General features: G+C 40.2%; 1 protein-coding gene across 9 annotated transcripts in view; it reads right to left on the minus strand.

Annotated features, from left to right (window-relative positions):
- Positions 1–694: 694 nt before the first annotated feature.
- The window catches only part of MTUS1 (microtubule associated scaffold protein 1), a 115,933-nt gene continuing 96,886 nt past the window's right edge, over positions 695–19,741 (minus strand). For 8 of the 9 annotated variants that reach the window (XM_030271178.4, XM_072928245.1, XM_030271177.4 and 5 more), the window contains 8 exons: positions 16,055–16,121; positions 7,998–8,212; positions 7,370–7,475; positions 6,343–6,416; positions 6,143–6,238; positions 3,489–3,605; positions 2,182–2,279; positions 695–1,369 (listed from right to left, as the gene is read on the minus strand). In XM_030271178.4, the coding sequence (XP_030127038.4) occupies positions 1,153–1,369; positions 2,182–2,279; positions 3,489–3,605; positions 6,143–6,238; positions 6,343–6,416; positions 7,370–7,475; positions 7,998–8,212; positions 16,055–16,121 (990 nt within the window). In that variant the 3' untranslated portion in view covers positions 695–1,152. Of the gene's footprint in view, positions 1,370–2,181; positions 2,280–3,488; positions 3,606–6,142; positions 6,239–6,342; positions 6,417–7,369; positions 7,476–7,997; positions 8,213–16,054; positions 16,122–16,899; positions 17,218–19,741 lie in introns of those variants that run through there. The other variant, XM_030271181.4, reaches the window with a different exon arrangement.

Here is a 19,741-nt window from a genome sequence, read left to right on the forward strand (position 1 = left end):
CTGCAGTCTAAAAGGGAAAGTATGGCAGAATTAGCAGGATAAAATACCACCTTATCCTCAGGTGAATTTAGTCAACCCTGAGGAAAGTTAATACAAATGCTTAAAAAGGCAAAGTGTGTCACCAGCTACATTGGAATTCACAAATTACTTAGTCTTCTTGAGAACTGAATTAAGAATGCAGCTAGTTACAATTATTGCATTTATCTTTGGCTTTCAAATCTACATCTTGTTTATCATCAGGAACAGACATACTATTTTGGGGAAATCACTGCTTCCTTTTCAGCAGGTAAGATGTTAGGTCTAGGCTTCTAAACTTGCAACTCGGCTAAGACCTTGTGATTTTGAGGGCTACGGGGGTTCTGACTACAACCCTATTGACTTGAAATCCAAAGTCCATTGCGCCCTGCAAAAAAAGTTCTCATAAATGGCAGAGTTGTGCAAGGACATGAAACCAAGAACCCATGCAAAATATGGCTGCAATTCAATTTGATTTTAAAATTAATTCAAAGTTGCATACTCAGGTTGGCCAAGACGCTAATGAGTCAGTTGACAAAGTTCTTCATGCCATTTTTGCCAGCCAGAATGATGAAGAAACTATCCTATGGTACCACTGGCAGCTTCTCCTCATTCCCAGGCGAGGGTACACTATTAAGCATGCATACTGAGAGCAGTATCAAGGAAATACATGTCAATGTATAGTCTTCAGCTTTTATCCTTTATTACGTACACAGCAAAGAAGGCAGCATTAGACACACGTACAGTGTGTTACACCCATTCCATCCACGGCACACGCACACACACACAGCCTTAAAAAAGTGTCGGTGATAAGGAACGTATTATAAAGGTTGTGATCTTTATCTCTAAGCCCCTGAGCTTCTTCTTATGGTTAGGTGAAAAGGCAACAAACAAGTCTTTTCTTGCTCTGTAAGTGCTTTGTGCAACGATGTCCATAGAGGTCATAAGTCTTTTTGGGAGGAGTGAATGTCTTACTCCCGTATTCACAGTCTCCTATCGCTGTTTTTGCACCAAATAGTTTCCAGTTATGTTTAGTTGTCATAGGCGGCTAATATAGCTCTTGCTCCTGTGATTAAAGTTAGGAAAGGTTCTGCAGATAAGAAATGAAATGCAGGCCCCTCTTTCTCTCAAGAGATGTCATCTTGGTGACACTGCAGGACTAGAGAAGTTACCAGAATTTCGTGGGGACTGAAGAGGCACAGATGAAGAACTGGGAGACAGTTTTCTTGGGCTGCATAGGTCACCATTGTGCAACTTCCACAAAAGTTCTTCATTTTCCATTGACAGGCGTTTGTTTACTTTTGATTCTTTTTCTAGTGACTCCTGTAAAACAGCTTGCTCTGTAGAAAGTTGCCTGCAAATGGAAGATTTACATCAGAACACATAACTCAACTTGGAGGCTGCAGTATTCAAACTTAAAGAAAGGTTTGAAAGTGCATAAACCTTTGCTTGGCTCACAACTGAATTCCAGCTTTAATAGGAGGTCTGAGCATGTTCTCATCCTAGCTGTATTTAAACTGGTAGCTTTTAGAAAGCAGGAGAAAGTCCCAGTAAGAAACATCCCTAAGGACCAGAAAAAGCATCTGAAAAGTGAGGCTTGTCCTGCTTGAACAACACATGCTTTTAAATGGCTGTGCTGGAGCCTTTGGGTCTTGTTGCAGGCTCAGCTCAACAGAGAAGCTACAGATTCCTTCACACTGGAAGAGTCAGGCCATCCATTTAAGCAACCGTTAGGAGGAGCTCAGCCCGGTTTTATTAATGTTAAATATTACTGTTATTGCTAAATAAACCACACTAATCTAAAGTGGGGACAAATCACTCACTGAAGTGGTTATAAGTATGACCCAAGTCTAGCTTACAAGCCAGTAGTACTTAAAAAAGGAAAATCTTTGTATGATGGTATTTCTGAGTTGCTGTTTCTTCCCTAAAATACTGGATTACTGAAGAACATACTAAACCTTTATCCCCTTTCAAAATATTGCTGCTTGTTAACTGTATAAAGGAATGCACATTTTATAGAGATTCAAGTGGGGAAGAAATGGATGTATTCTTTCGCAGAGTACTAAAAAATTGCATTCACCAATACTTCAAGAGAATTGTCTTTCTTGTCACAGGAACCCATTCCCCTTGATTAAGGGCATATAAGTGTCCAGAGATATTTTTCACCTTGAAAGCTCCATGTGTTTGTCCATCCGAGCTTTTAATTCTTCGTTTTCTTGTTGAACCTTCTTTAACTTATCCATTAAGATTGTGTTGTTCTCCACCTTGGAAAGAAGATCACAATTTGAAGTAAAATCCATGCATGCACTCATCAAGATTCTGACTCAGCTATACAGATGTTGACAATCAGGAGTTAGCAGAGCTTGTTACAGTGCCTACAAAAATACCCTATTTACCTTATCCTTGCATAACACTGCTGCTTGGCCACTTGTGCTGATTAGATGCCAACAAGGAGGACTGGGTAAGGGATCTATTGTTCACCAGCACATTCCAGTAATTTCTGTCAGTGATGGGCAGCAGTTTTAGACACTGTAGCACCTTTCTAGACAGAAGACTGTCTAGAAATAACAACAAATTCAAGAGTTTGCTTGAGTAAACAGCTTTTTCTATTGCTCTTCTGATTCCACATCATTGCTGGAGGACTTTGTCAAAAATAAAAGTGATTAAGTGGTTGCATGGTCCAAGCCTTCTACACTGTGGCCAAAGTCTGTTGGCAAACATGCAGGTTTGCTAGCAATTTGCTAGTAATTGTAGACTAGGGTAACACACACTGCTGCACAATTCTGAACAGCTGACATCAATGTGTTCCTTTGTATCCAAACCTCTTTCTATACTTCCTCATTAAAGTCTTGCTTAAGCAAGAATTACAACAGTGTTCAAAGGCCCCACCCAGAAGGACCCCGTCCTGTCACAAATAAAAGCATGCTAAGTGATTACAAGTCCTGCTTCCAAAATTGACTTTTCAAGTGGAATCGCACACAGGTCAGGAAGACAGCCACGCAGCTAAGCAAAGCTTAGAAGCTAAAGTGATCGGCCTAAGCTAATCAAGACTTACTCCATTTCATATGTGATCTCTTCTTGTTAAATTAGGATCATTTCCTTGTTAATGGTTTCCTGACACTGCAACCTATCTTCGATACCACTTGAGCAATGTAGTAGGTAAGAATTTTGTTGTTCAGGGGAAGAGGCTCCCAGATAATCTGTACTAACATAGCAATTGTTTATGCAAACCAGTAGTTGTCTTAAGATGTTTAAAGGTCATTTAGATCATCAGGTCATTCTTTTCACCTCTTGACATATATCCCATCCTAGCTATATTTACCTGCAGTGTCAGCATGTCCCATCATGAATTCCTGTTTCCTTTTAAACAAAAAAGATTAATTCTTGCATGTAAGTCTGTCCAGCCCAAGTTCGTTACAGGAACTGAAGTCAGAGATACAGCCCCAGCCTGCCAGACCCCAAGGAATGCTCACCAGCTTTTCCATCTTCATTAGCTTTATATCCTGCTGATGGAGTTTCTCATTCTTGATCTCCAGCACTGCTTTCAAACTTTCCAGCTCCTGTTCCAGGTACATAATCTGTGGGTTTTTCTGAAAGATTGCCAGAGAGTTTGCTCAGTACCCAGAATTTCAGGAATAATTTAGATATTTCTCTGCTATTTAGAAAAAACAAGGAAATAATTGCAGTAACAAGTTACTGGATTTAAGTGAAATCAAGTCAAACACTAGAATAAATAACAAGATCTGGTATCACTTTCTCCTTGGTTTTTGTTTATCCTTCAGGGTAGGTGGACAGTTACAGTTGCTTCATTAGAAGTTGCTCAGAAAACACTTAATGCACAGACATGAAAAACTCTCGTGAATCAAAGGAAGGCATGAATCCTGTCACAACAAAACTTGTTTCGCAGGAGTGCCCAAAGCCTTAAGGCTAGGAGTTCCAAAATTTATTTCATATTACTCATAACCCATCCCAAGAGATAATTAGAGTAAACATTTGAAGAGTTTACAGGCACTGGAATAGTTCAAGAAAGCTCCAGAAATTTAAGTTCTGAACTTGTCTGTAGCTTATCTTCCCTGGTTTGAAGGTATCTGGCTCATAATCAGAAATTGAAAGTTCTTCTGAAGCCTGAAAATGCAATTATACATATAAATCTTACACTGGTACACATCCATAACTTATCTACAATATAGCAAGTTAGGACTTTTTTATTTTTCCTCTCTGTACTGCTTTCTGGGGAATGGAAGGGAGAGCAGGAGGAGGCCAGAGCAGGGTAAGATGTGGTTGCTTCGAGGACCTGTTCTCCAGAGTAAGAAGCTATTCAAACACTGCAGAGTAGAACACATTCTCTGCATTTCCAGGGAGTCACAGCCAAAAAAAAGGGGAAAATAAAGCACGTCTTAGTCCATTTCCAGGTAGTGAGAACGGAACATGAGCTGAACTCAATCAATGATTAAGTATGTTGTGTAACAAAGTTTATCTTCAAAATCAAACAAAACTTGTTTTAGTGCATTTGGGTAAGAACACAAGTGCACCAACACTGAGTAACAGCTTCACTGCCACACCAGAAACCTCGGACAGGAGGGCAATGCCTGCAGTCTTGTGGGGTGTGGTCCCAGAAGGACAGGGCCAGGACATGTCACAAGTAATAGGGGCTTCATCACCTACACAGTTCATTCTCCTGCTTGTTTTTATGGCCTGTTACAGTAGTGGTTCTTGTTTAACTTCTTTTGAGAAGTCTGTGCGAGGGTGAAGCATGCTGCGCTGCCTCCGTGAAGGCAGCAGATAATCTGTTCCTGTTTTGTGACTTTAACATGGAATCTAGGAGCTAACAAGAAAAGCAATCCTGAAAAGTTTAAATGTTACAGTATGTTGAATATTCAATTTATTGTCCTTCCCTCCTCAAGCCCAATGGTCTTAAAATGTGTTTTTAAAGTTAAGTCTGAGCCCCCACATTAGCTACTCAGAGGAGAACACATAGCCAAATAAAAAGACTGAAAGGCCTACATAAGATTTTAGCAAACTGGGAATATCAAGTGACACTATCTAAATTATACCAGAGAGGTGGAAATCTATTCAATTCTCTCTAATTTGTCTATTCAAAGGTCTATTGGGAATTCTGGTACAGCGGAATTTGTGTTTAGTACAGAAGAGTATGCTGAGTCAAACTGGTGCTTTTCCAAAGAGAAGTCTCAAGCTTATCATGCATCTTATGCTGCCAGGAAAGCACAAAGCCCATTTGCAGCTATGTAAAGGCTTTTGGCTAGTGCTCCTTTAATTTAAGCAACATCTGAGTGTGCCTGTGGAATTACAGTTCAAACTCCCCCTGCCACAGCAAGATATTGTGGTTGCAAATCCTTCTTGTGGTAGCTCTGTCCTGCCACTTGAATAAGCAATAAGAGAAAACAAAACAAATTCCAGTGAAAACGAAGGCAACTTCCACTACAGGCATCCTAAGTGAGTCTTTAAGCATGGAATTTCTCTTTGTGGAATAAACAATACTATTGGTATTCCACTTACTTCTGGGTAACCAGAAAGATAAACATTTTTGTGTCTAACCCCCCACATTTGATGCATAAATAAACCCTCTCTCAGAACACATTTCTATCCCAGGAGCATCACAAGCAAGAGCAGTCTTGGGAGGAAATAAAAGTTTCTTTGAAGGATAAATCAGCAAAAAGTACGAATCAACATTTGAATAAATGCATTAGAAATGAGCTTTGCAGCAGTGATGCAAGCCCACACTGATCACAGCACCAGTACAGCAGTTACCAGCTGTCCTGAAAAATGCTATGGTACAACTCCTGTACACACATGGGTCTTCAATTTAGCTTAGGCTATTATTTACACCCCTGACTTAGATACTAAACAGCTTTATAGAATTATAATGGTAAATTTAATACACAGCATCACAGTGCTTGTGAGAAACTTCTGGCAGATGAACCATTTACAAAAAAATATTACTAATTACTAATATTACAAAAAAATATTACTAAATATTACTACTAATATTACTGATAGGGGTATGAGACCCCTATCAGGCTTCATTGCAAATTTTTTTGCATTATGCAATAAAATAAACCCAGGCAAGATCTGTTCATCCACATTACTTTGGAAGATCAAGACTTACAAGATTGGCTTTTTCTTTGGCTATTTGTTTTTGTTCTTCTAATTTCAGCTTCTCACTCAGAGAGTTGTTTTCACTTTTTAGTTCATCGATTTTTTTCTGAAATGTAAATATATTGTATCATTAGGTCAAGAATTTAGTGCACATCTCCAACTGCTTTTCAAGTTTTAAACTGCTGCAATGAACCCAGCCCTTTAACAAACCTCCAGCAACTCCTGCTTCTCTTTAAAGGAATCTTCAAGCGACTTCCTTTCAGATTCATGGGTACTCTTGAGCTCTAAAACAGATTATTTTTGCAGATTTTTAATACCACATAAGAAATGAAAATTCTTTTTGGAAAAAAAAAAAACCAGCCTGAAGAGCCAGCCTACAAATATAAGCATAGATACAGCTGATGGCAACACAGAACATTTATCATTAACTGACACAAAGAATTTATGAAGTATCAGATTTATTCCCACTTCAGATTTGCCGACTGTACCCTCCCATATCCATTTCATTAGCAGACAGCTTGTGAGTTTTGAAAGCATTCATCTGCATGCAACAAATGGACTTACTAAGCACAGGTCACATACAACAAAAGTTGAGTTTATGGAAGGAAACACAGCAAAAATTAAAATTGTGTCTTCCACAAACTTCTAAAAAACCATTTATTTTCCTACTTCGGATGCCATGCAGAGGAATTTGCTCTTTGAAAGCAATGGAAGCATGACAAGTCTTCAAGACAAAAAAGTATTACTGAAAACCTAGCTATCAAGTGGAGTTGGAAGTAGGATGGAAATCATCATCCCTTAAATCAATGAGATGCAATGTCATTTAAACCTGAGCACATCACCACCCCCTCCCTGAAAAACACCTCTGCCACAGTGTACAACACACAGTGTATAATATTTCTTAATGTTTCCATGTCATTATGGAAAGCACACATCCCTGCTTATCCTCATTTTCAGTTTTGAGGCGCTCTTTACAGAACTAGGGGGTGGGAGGAATTATTCAGTTACTTGAGATTTTAAGGGCAGTTCAAGTGCCTTTTACTGCAAGGAAAAGTCATTTTCATGGTTTTTGCTGCATGTAAAATAAGACTTGTCAGTTCCAAAGAAAGGAATTCAGCCAATGTTTTTAAAGATAGCTTGCCACAAAAGACAGTGGACATGATGATCAAAATGCCTGAGTATTTTTGTTTGTGACTAGCAGTACTATAGCATACATACTTAAATACAAAATACTTGCCTGAAAAAGAGGATTCATACTCCTTTTTCAGCTCCTCTACTTTTTCTGAGTGTCTGTTTTCAAGTTCCAGCTTAAAGCTTTCATGTGTGGTATTTAAATTGTCCACCTGCAATATGACAATATGATTTTTTCCCCTTACATGTATCAACTTAACCCTTGTTTAAAGCATTGTTTTAAACAATACTTCATGCACTCTGTCAAGTACATTTAAAATGGTCTATCAGGATTCAAAAGTAGAAGCTAAGCCATGTATAAGACTTAATAAACGAGAATGATGCCTTACAGTTTACCGCTACCAGCAGGAAAATGTGTGCATCTCTCACACACGTGGAGCTGCAAAGCAAGGTCAGAGGGCAGGTGTGTGTCTAGAAATCTTAAAACTCTAGCTGGCTCAAATATCCCATGGAGATCTAGAAATAACTTAAGCTGGCAGAACACAACCAATCTCCACCATATTTAAACATAACCTAACATCTGTACAGCTAAGTGTGAAAGTATTTTTTATTGCTGCAATGAAGTAGAATTTCAGGTGAAATAACTGTTATTAGCAAACCCCAGGATTCTCTGAAGGATCATTTGTAGTAGAAAGCAGTTGCTAGAGAACTTTTCTACTTTGAGTGTTACAAACCTGCTCCTGGAGCTGGGCTTTGTACTTTTCAGCTTCCTCAATGCAGATACTTCGGAGTTTCTCACATTCCGCAGTGTAAAACTGTTTCAGTTTCTCCTCCACCTCAGCTAAGTCATCATTATGTTTCTGGTTTAACTTCTGCAAATACCCTTCATAAGCAACTTGCAGTTCATTCCTGTCTCTTTCCAATTTCTCACAAGCTGCAGAAGTGGTTACTGAAGTTGTCAAAAAAAAAAAAAATAAAGAAAGGAACTGGATCAAGTTCAATACAAAAGTCACATCTTCATTTACAGTATTAAAAACAGTGAACACATTACACAGGAACATGGCTATATACAAACATGATTTATCCATTAAATGTGTGCCTGCAAGAGCACATGAAAATATCTTCACAAAAATATCAAATTCCATGTTTCTTAGGCTGAGAATTAATTGAACCCAGTTAAGCCAGGAGCCCACATAAAAAGCACAAGTGACAGATTGATATGACATGGAAGGAGGAATGTCTCATGAGAGACACTGAAAAGCTCCAAGAAAAATATTAATTGCATTTGCTACTTTACCTTATTTGATCCCATTCAGTAGAATATTTGTCAGAGTACTTCCCTTTTTGACATTTAAATCACTTAGCTAAATTTGAAAATCTTAATTTCCTGAAAACTCTATGTTTAATGACACCCACACTCAGCTATACAGCAGAGAAGCAATTCTAGTCTGACACGGACCTGATACAGCTTTGCCAATCTGAAAGGTACTCTCATGTGTTTATGCCTAAGATATTTAAATATGCAAGACAGAATGGTTTTAGGCAAAAAGTGCAGAGTATTAAGAAAAGAGAAATGCTGTTCAATTCTCTTTACAGCTGCATTAACACAGGTCTGCTAAGAAGGCTGCCTAGGTTTGTCTCCCCATATTTGCAGCTGCTTGAAAGGCAAAACAGAAGTTAACAACTTGCATTTTTGAGTTTAAAATCTAGCATTCCCAAGTCCAGCCAGCCAGGCCTGAATAGGAGGGGTCATGCTCCTACTGTTAATACCACTGCAGCAAACGCTGCACCCAAAGCCTGGAAGCAAGGTGAAACAGCATCTCTAACACAAGTGTGTGATCACTGACCTTGTGCAAAACTGGTTCTATACAGACTCTAGTACTATGGCTTAAAATAAACTAGTCAGATGTGTGGCTGTTTAAGAGAAAAATCAACTAAAATGTTAACTTGATCTTCAAAGGCAGAAGTCATGCATGCATGACTGCACTTCACAGCAGACTGGCACACTGCCCAAACAGTATAAATATAAATTCTATGTAAAAGCATGGGAAGAGGCAAGGATTTTTGTAAGGCTGTACAGGAAATTCTCATCACAACAGTGTTTGAGCCTTAAGATAAATAAATTACAGTATCCTCAAGGACTGATTCCCAAAGTAGTTATGGGTCAGCTGAAGGGAAAGCAGCCTGCCCCAGCAGAGTGCCTCAAGTTACACGTGTCTTACTCTTCTTTGCTATAGATTATTAAAAGCATGTGAGTAACTTGATGGATGATACTTGCATTCTCTTTTAAGTGAACTGTAAAGAGTCCTGGCCCTGCCACCATCACTTGGAACCTGCAGTGGAACTAGAAAGTTTTAAGAGGGCAAGCTGTACTGCATGGAAATCAGTCAATGTGTGTCTACCTGAATTAGGCTTAACAGCAAGCTTAGCTATGTCGGGTCTATGCAAAAGATGTGCTGACCTAGACAGATTTAGGCCAAGCTCTTCATTCTCTGACTGGCAGTGATGCAACGGAGGCTCAACTGAAACCTACCACAACATTCTCTGCAACTCAAGCAGATTTCACAGTTTTTGCTACTTTCTGCAGCAGCACCAGAAGTTTTTCCTCCCCTATCTTTATTTGTTTCACAAACTTCTCTTAAAACTGCACCCTTAGGGAAAGGAAAAAAAATTAGCCTGCATACTTCTACCACATCGCAGGGGCATGAAGTTAGTGAATATATATATATATATATATATATATATATATATATATACTCTGCATTGCCACGTTTTTGGAGAAGAGGTAACATCATTGTTAGGGGACGTTATATTACAATGCCAAGAACCAGGCAGCAAGCCAAATGGAGGTATTACACAGCCAACCACATGCAGATGGAGCTGACCTTCTATAGCAGAGTAAGGGCATAGCTGAGAGGCAGGCGACTTGCATGGCTTAGTTGAGGTAACTGCAGCAAAATGCTACAAATGATCCACTTCATTTAAACCCAACAGAGGAAGAAGCATCAAATTCCTTATTTGCAAGGCCAGAGCTATTCATTTGCCTCCAGTTAGCCAGAAGAATGTGCTGCCTATCGTTGCCTTATCTTTAAATGTCAGCAGGCAGAACTTCAAATGATGCAAAGCACTTCAGAAAAAAGCAAATAGCAAACCACACCTTTGTCAAAGAAAACAGACGCATCAGTTTCCCTTCAGGCACTTTGCAATTCAGATTTATGAGAAGACTGATGTTACAAAGGCAAACATAAAACTTTTGAAACTTGCACTAGCATTTAAAAGTTGTTACCATAAAGGTAACTCTGGCCTCCACAAAGCTGGAGGCTGAAACGCTTCCTTGCAGATCACAAGCCTGACTTATATCCCTGCCATCCAAAGAAGCAGAATTACTACACAACCAGTGAACTCCCAGTATCATGATGGTGCAAGAACTGACCATAGTTTTTCCTGACTTCAGGAAAAACACCAACTAAAGAATTGTAAATTTGAAATTACAATGTAATTGTAATTGAGATGTCCCATAAACCAAAGCTTGTCTAAGTACTTGAAATTGAAATGTCCGCAGCAAGTATTTTGTATAATCCTATCCATCTGCAGACTGAATCATGTATTTTATGACAGCTCTGCTTTTTTTAAAGAAAGTTGTCTTTTTCATAACTTGTCCCAAGTTCCTTAATTTGGTCATTTAGCCACCGACTAACCAAATTTGATTGCTGCTCAACTGAAGAGTATTCTCACTGAACTCATGCTAAACTTTGACTGGAACATGTGCTCTTCCCGTAGCAAACACACAAATCTATTTCAACGTCTCGTTCACTTCAGAGATACCTGAAGTGCATACTTCACAGTTTTTGTACACTACTACTCTGTTTCCTTTCCCTTCTTGAAGCACTTTTCTTAACAATTCCACATCTTTAGACCACAAACCTTGAGCAAAAAAAAAAAAAAAAAAAAGAAAAGGCAAAAGGAAATAAATGGTCCAACAGCATTTCAGGGAAAAATCAAGCCATAGAGACAAAAAATGCACTAGCCTTTTGTCTGTCCAGCGTTACATTTTACCTGTAACACAGAACAGTTTTAAGGGTAGTGTGTATGGAATGCTATACTTAGCAGCTAGAAGCAATCTTTACTTCTTTATTAATATAGTAGAGCCACTAATATATTTTTTCCTCCAAATATGAATATTTTCTTTCCACTTGGTTGTCCCAGCCTCTCTTCCCAATCATACAACTGTCTCTCCCTGTATCAGTACAGCACAGAGCAAGATTAATCTGTGTTTTTAGGCTTCCTAACACCTTTAATTATAAATTCAGAGCCTGGTTCTTTTGGGCCTGACCATGACTTTTAGAAATCATGCAAAGTTTCTGAGATTTGGTAACAGGAAATCTGCAGAGCAGAAATGCTGGTTTTGACATGTAAATTTACCCTTTATTTGTAGCAGTTAACATCACCAACTTGCATCTTGGATATTTCACTATGAAGCTTTTCAAGTGCCAAAATCATAAAACAAATGCCTGCAAGAGCAGCATGGAGAACCAGGCACATGGAAACTCCCTGCATAGTGCAAACAGCAGCACATCCAAACCAGAGCAATAGTTGCTGCAGCTGAACAGAGGACTACAAAAGTTGCCTTTGTATCTCCAAGAAAGCTATTTTGTATTTTCACTAAAAGTAGCCAAGAGATAAGACCTTACAATGGTGCAGCATCTCCTTTCACTTTTTTTTTCTTCATTCTAAGCATCATCCAAATTCAGCCCTTATGGCCTAACTGCTTAGATTAAACATTTTTCAACTTACATTCCTTTAAAAGCTACCATAACCATAGCTCTAAGATAAAATACAATAAATTTTTTGGAACCCTGAATTAAAGGGTTTGCAAACAGTAGTTACTATCTTCATAAAATTGTCCAAGTCACTCACTGGCCTATTATGATTTATGAAAAGGCATTGGGCTGTCTGAAATACTAAACCAGTTCACTAGGACAGTAAACTATCAGCATTTTAATGGGGGGGTGTGTGTGTGTGTGTGTGTGTGTGTGTGTGTGAAATGGAGATTATTACCACAAAAAAGCTCAAGTATTTAGAACTACATGATACTACACTGCACGGACATTTAATTGCACACTGCAAGCTGTAGGTTCACTTGACCAATAAGTCTGCTACAGACAGGCTCATTTCCTTCTCTATACAACACATATTTTTATATCTATACAATAATTAAATAATGGTATTGGCAGATTCTCAATATTGAAAATTCTTCTACCCAAACATGCTTTCAAGTTTATGACCAGGTTTCTCTTGGTGTTACTTCCATAATGAGACTAATTATTCAGGACATTAAACCACATTGCATATTTTTGTTCTTGGGCAAGTTAGACAAGGCAGGTAGCCAAAAAATCCTGCTTTAAGCAACATTTAAGCAGGTATGGTTGAATAAATACCATGAAGCACTCACTTCTCTGCTGGGAAGTAAATTCACATCCCCTATGCTGCAAACACTACAAGTGACAGACTGTTCAAGCAGGCAAACAAACAAGTCTATGGAGTGTGGCAAGTCAGGTCCTGGCACAAGTAAGTGAAAGAAACATCTACCTATTGTTAAGTATTTTTAGTGTGGCAAGTCAGGTCCTGGCTCAAGTAAGTGAAAGAAACATCTACCTACTATTAAGTATTTTTAAGGATCACTTTAGCCTGAAAACCAAATCACACACATTCACTGTAGAACACAACAGTCTCTTCTATCTGAACTTCCAAAGCATCTTGAAGATAATTTAGTAATAAAAAAGAACATCGAAGGCATTCTGAAGGAAATACAGTTTTTCAATTGCCATGCAGCAGCTGGAGGTGAGAAAGAAGGGTTTGGCATTTGGCTGCCTGTCCAGGGCACACACAGGCTCACCAATGGAAATGTTCAAAGGGCCAAGGTTGGCACCGGCTGAGTCAACTTTGCACCTGCTATTTTGTAGCAGGACTGAGGTGGATCACATCCAGCATGATTGCAAGGAGGCTCTGAAGCAATCTGCAGTGCAATTGATTTAGAGGAACAGTTTCATACCTCTCAAGAAATATGCAGCCCTTGCAATTTCTACTCACATAATTAAACAAGTAACTAGAAGTTTACACACAGGCTTGCATCTTAAGAAGAGAAACAGTTCACAATCAGGACATCCTTAGCTGCTCCAGGCTCCCAGAACTATGGTGCTTTTGTTCAAACCAGTATTTGTAGCCGGAGATTTTAAGGAAGTCCAAGTTCAAAACCCAACTGTTATTGAATTTGAACTCCCTTTGGAAAAGCCCATCCCCAAATACTTATCACTGCTAATCCTTGCACATGTTTCCAGTTACTGAGAGCAGAAAGCATTGTCTGGCAATCATCACCCCTCTGGCTCTGGTGCAGTCACATTCTGGGACAGAAATGTGTATTTAAACCACTAAACAAAAAGGTATTTTGGTAGAAATGATCATACACAATAATACAGCAAAACAGACCATCTGACAGCAAGTCAATTTGGTCTTGCAAGGTGAATCAAGGAGCTTGGGATGTACACAGTTAAACTCAAAGTAAGAAACTGAGAAGTCTAAACTGTATAAGCTTCAGGAGACTCTCAAACTCAGCAGCATGCAGGGAACAGACTCCACTGGGCTGCGCACACCCAGTTCCTCTTAGACTGCCTGGCCCCAAACTACAGACCAACAGTCATTAAAAACATGGCAGCTGGGACTTCACAAAACATCTACATGGCCAAAATAAGACTCAAACTGCATTTAACTTTCCCAGCAAACATATGCTTAGATCATACTGTGAGTGAAAATTCACGGTACTTACGTCAAAACAGTCTATGGAAATGTTAAGTTCACCTGTATCCATTTAACAGTGTCAACAGAAAGCTGATTAGCAGGTACGTATTTAAGCAGATTATTTTCAGCTAAAGCTACTGTTTTAAGAATGCCTTTCTCACACCTTGTCAACAAATTATTAACTTAACTTAAAAAAGAAAAAACCCAAACCAAGTTTTTTTTAAAGCTAGAAAGAATTGAAGACCTGGATAGGTTTTCATTTCTGTGATTTAAATCCACTCCCTTTACATGCTGAGGAGAGCAGTACAGACAGGCTAGACATGTGACATGGTTAAGACAAAGGAGCTGCATGAAAATAAATAAAAGCTTCATGAAACCATGGTCTGGAAACCTTACAAAGGGAAGTGAGCCCCAGGCTGCCACTCAGATGCTCCTGCAGAACTAACCCAGGAAGGTCAGCCCTGTGAGGGGAACAGCTGACGATGCCATCCAGCAGCACATCAGCCACCATCCCTGTCTGAGAGCTCTGGGCACTCGGGTGTCACGGATCCATCAGGCACAGCTGCATTTTTCTAGTTTTTTCTAGTTATCAACCTACTGAATGGCACATGCTTGCAATGGGAGTCTCATTTATGAGCTCAGCAGGCTGCTAATCAAAGCAAGAAGATAAGTTTATGGAAAGCTCATTTAAGCATGAGGTATCCTTACAAAGAGCTAAGCATCCAAAAAAAAAAAAAAAAACCAAAAAACTCAAACCCCACCAAAACCCTCAAATGTGGTAATGGGCAAAAGTGTTAGCCAGCTTTTGGTCTACCCATCTAAGCAGAATTTTCCCTTTCTAGATATGTGTTAAACATAGTATCTAGGTTGATAAAGGAAAACTAATATTAAAGATGCAAGCCTAGAGAAGGAAAGAGACTTTTTTGCTCTGATAGCAATCCTTCTGAAGTAATTTTCTTGCGGTAAACAAATGGGGTTGCTCAGAGAATCATATTAAGTACATAAATAAAAAGAAATCAGGTTTATTAAGTTTATAACACAACTTTTTAGTGATGCAAGAAGGCCATTTCCACATTAAAACTCTAGTCCTTTTGTCACTTTAGGGTAATAGAAACATCAGTTGCAGCTGATGGGAGACATGACCCTGCACCCTGCAACTCCTTCCACATTAGAGATTGCAGACTCCAGTCCCAGTATTCCTTCAGTCACATACTGAAGTCAGGCCAGGCAGCTTTGGCAAAACAGCACTACCAGCCAATAGTTTCAGCTGGCTTAGGTCCCCAGGCAGCTCACTGCATCAGTGGGGACATGGCTGCCCCTGCAGCAATGCTGGCACAAGGAGGACAGAGGGATGCAAAGGCAGGGGAAGGCCAGGCTCTTTCAAAGACAGCCCCTACTGAAACCTGCCTGGAACATCTGCTAAGTTCAAATACATTACATGGAGCTACCACTAAATGCAGTTACATCAAGATTCAAAGTTGGCAAAACCAGCCACTGCACATAATAGCTCAATTTCATGTTACAGCCATCCACTAGGATGAGTTCAAAGATTTAATCTCATCAGCCTGAAAGCATTTCCTTCTGTTAATTTTACACTCATTCACCAACAGGTCACTAAGGCAAAAATGCAGATTTTGCACAGTATGTTTTACAGGTTTATGAATTTTTTGCCAGTAAATGTCTAGAAGACGGCATACAAATGAATTAAGGATCAAAAGTATATATGCTGTCAGCCATCCTCCCATTTTTCAGAAGTGAGTGCTTTGGTCATCAGACACATGTTTGTAAGGAGGCCCTGCAAGGCACAGTCAGATCAGTGCCAGGAATTCGGTGAACCTGGGGTCACGCTGTCAGGGCTCCGCAGCGCTTAAAGCATCTGAGCGGAATTCAGTCAGGGAATTAAATGACTGCCATTACAGTACCAGGGCATCTGTCTTCTGCAGATCTGCTTTGCTGCATTTCTGTTCTCATGATGAATACAAAAATAAATTCTTACCTAGTTCTCCTCGAAGGTTAAGTAGTTCTTGAGATAAATCTTTCCGCTGCTTCAGTGCTTCCTCCCTCTGCAGAGAAAAGAACAAAAAACCCCAAACATTTGGTTACTAGTGGTCTGAGCAGGGCACCTTCCAATAATTAACTTCCATGCGTTCTGTAGGAAAAACAAGAGGCAGGAGCAAGAAGCCAAGGTATGACTCATTTAGGATAACAGTTCAGCTGTCACAATATACACAGATGTTCTTCTGTTGTTAAGGAAGTTATACTTTAAAACAAAGAACAGCTTTTTCCAGGACAGCTCTGCAATTAAAATCCTAATTTGCAGCAATTAATTATATATTTTATGGTGGGTGTAGCAACATAAGCCTCCAGAACAAATCAAGTGGTAGATGTCAAGGGCACAGAAGTATAGTGTATATGTGAAAGAGGCATGCATTAAATATTTATCTTAAGCTTACTCAAACAGAAAACCAACAACTTCGCTAAATGCTTAGTCTTCCAAGAAGAAAAGGCACAGCCCTGCTCAAAGTTGAACACAGCCCACCCTGCGGTGTGCAGTTCCTAATGTTAAGAGAGACGGTGTTTCTTATAGGGAGAGAATCACAACGGATGTGCGAGCAGACCGTAACAAAGCAGAAGCACCCATCTCCCTGCTTTCCCCAGGAGCTGTGCCCCGGCCAGGAGGAGGCGGCCAGGCCGCCGTGCCCAGACCCGCGGCGCGGGCAGGGCCAGGGCAGAGCCGCCCATGGCGCGGCGGTCTCGGCTCCGCACGGCGCGGAGGTGACACGGGCACGCTCCGGCTGGCGGGGCGCCTCACCGCGCTCCCGGCAAACAAACACTCGTTACCCTTGCTGCAGCGCACTGAGAATAGAGGCACAGCTTGCTGCTAGAGCAGCCCATCTTCCAGCGCCGGCAGCCCCCCGCTCGGCCCCCCGGCCCTCATCGGCGACGCGCGGCTGGGGCGGCACCACCGAGCCGGGCAGGTCCGGCCGGGGCCGAGCGCCGAGCGCCGGGCCGGACCGTGCCTCCGCAGGTTAGCCTGCGTCCGCGCCCGGCGCTCCCGACAGCGGCAGATACTGCAGCTTCTGCAATTGGCACAGGCAGCCAGCGACTACTTAAAGCCACAGCCCTTCTTTTATGAAAGGCGAGCCCAGACATTAGATCGATCGATCTCCACTTGCTCCGACAGCAGACGAGATCACTGAGGGAATACTGCCCTTCTCTGCAGATAACCGAGCTTATTTTTAGCTCTTTCGAGCTTGCTGTACGCTGCTTTCAAGCTTAATTTGTTGATTCAAAAATAAGCCACAGGAGGCCTAAACCGAATGGGAGAGCCACAGATAGAGCAGCTTTGCTGCTGTCAATGCCCAGGCTTATGTTCAACAGCCCCAGTGCACAGGTTGAAACTCATTCTGCATGCTTTTTCTTTAGCAAGGATACATTAGGGAAAAGGGAAAAAAACCCAACCAAACAAACAAACTACCAAAAAACAACCACTAGTTCAAAAATCCAGAGACTTGTCCACAACCGAGCACAACAGATGAATTTTCACACTGGTTGAGCCACACGTACAGCTGGTTCTCCCCAGGGAAAACATCGCCTTTACAGCAAACTCCCCCTTTGCCCTTGGTCACTCTCACTGCAGCCTGACCACAGGCTTACATCTTAAGAGTACCCCAGCCTGGAGGCAGGGAATAGTCACTGCATGTCTGCAGAACAAATAAAGCAGTAAAATACACCATTCTTAAGAAAAACTAGAAAGAATTAGCACCCAAAACCCAGTAATGTATTAAGGTCTGACACAAGACTAATCAAAATGAGTAATTTTTATGCTACACACTCATTTGCAAGTTTTAGGAAATTATTATGCAGCTGTAAAGGCTGGTTAGAATAAACTCCCAGCCCTTTACTATAAATATTTGTATTTTTGACCTTCTATGAGAAAGATTCCCCTTTAATCATTCAATTTAAGCAATCTTAACAATTCTTTGGACACTTTATACTTTGATAGGTCTAGCAACCAGCTATGTTGCAGTTTTATATCAAGCACTTAGAAGCTTTTTACAGTGTCAGTGGCTAAGACTGAAAACCACACCTCACCTCCACAGTTAATTCTCAGGAGAGCAGAGAGCTGTTACTGAAAGGACTTACCCTGCTCTTCCCCCTGCTCTGCTCAGAAAGGAGACATGAGTTACCTCACTCCAGCACAATGCCAGTGCTCCCACTATGAACACAGCATCTGATGATGAAAATGGGAATGCTACAGTGAGTTATTTGAGCTGCATCCTTGCACACTGGGACACAACCTGCTTTTTTCCAGCCCACTCTGTCAGTAAAAGATCTCAAATTCTCCCTAGTGGCTGTACCATGATGCAGACCCTTTGGACATGCTAAGATTTCTGTTTAGTGTTTCTAAACGGGCTTCTTCATGGTCCACTCATTTTGTATTTGCTTTCAGTTAAAGAAATCTGATGCAAAAAGGACATGTGTGATCAGCATATACTAAGGACTAATGACAGGCTAAGACTAAAAATCCAAAACAAAATCGAGTAACACTATCTTTGTAATCTTTTTCATGTTTCTTGCTGCTCCTAAGCCCTGTTGCTTTTTACTGGTGTCGTTTAACCTGTTGCCTCAGTTCAGCTTGCCCGTTCATAATTTAACAAATCCAAGAAATCCAGATGGATTTATATCATCACCTCCTGCTCACAAATACCTTCAGAAAAAACCTGCCAGCCTAAAATAAGAAGACCAAGTTGCTCATATGGATAAGCAGCCACCTAAAGTAATCAGGCTAACTAGCAGTTAACTTAGTACTAGTTAACTTTTATCTAAGTTCTGAGAGAACTGAAGCTGCAGGTATGGGGGTTCCCCCAAGAAAACTTTAAAGTTTCTGAAATCTGAAATCTAAATGCAGTAAAATACCAAAAGCACTTGAATAATCCAATAAGAGCCTATCTTCAGTATTTAAAGACAGGTATGCATATGCTTTGGGCTGGAATATCCAGCAACCTTCTAGCTTATACTTAACAAGATTCTAGCTGAAAAATCACTATCAGAAATTGGAAGAGCAGAACCAAGTTGGAGCATACAGGATTGAGTAATTTTGCATTGTTATGATCATCTTCATTTAGCTGTCAGAGACTCACTAAGGATTTTCATACCCCTTTACAATTTCTTCTGGTACATTTTATGAACTTATGTGAAGATCAGGTAGATTATTTGGTAGCTATTTTTTTCTTATTTACAAACAATCTATTGTAGGTTGCACTTTAACGAAAGTTAAAGTGCAACCTACAATAAACATGGAAGATACAGGAAAGAATGAGAACAGAGTTTAGGAATAAAAGGTTTGCCACAGGCAATATTAGACCAGTGCTCTTCTGCCTTTGAATGCTACAAAAAAAGTTCTCAGCATAACGGGGGAGACTTGCATATTTCTTGTTCTGAGAAAGATTAGTCAGTTTAAGAATCCTTCACATTTTGAGAATTTGACAAGTTCAGGTAGACATATGGCCCACAGCAGACACTTGGGAAGATGAGGCCCAAGGTAGAAGGTAAAAGAACACAACAGCTTCAAGATGACAAAAACTACCAAGTCAGGAATGGAATAAACTATGAAGTTTGTTTTGTTGGCAGTTATGCAACAATTTTACAGGCTTAAGAGTATTTTTCCTGGCAACTAGCT

The sequence above is a fragment of the Taeniopygia guttata genome, chromosome 4, assembly GCF_048771995.1.
Source record: "Taeniopygia guttata chromosome 4, bTaeGut7.mat, whole genome shotgun sequence".
In the NCBI taxonomy this organism is placed as follows: domain Eukaryota; kingdom Metazoa; phylum Chordata; class Aves; order Passeriformes; family Estrildidae; genus Taeniopygia; species Taeniopygia guttata.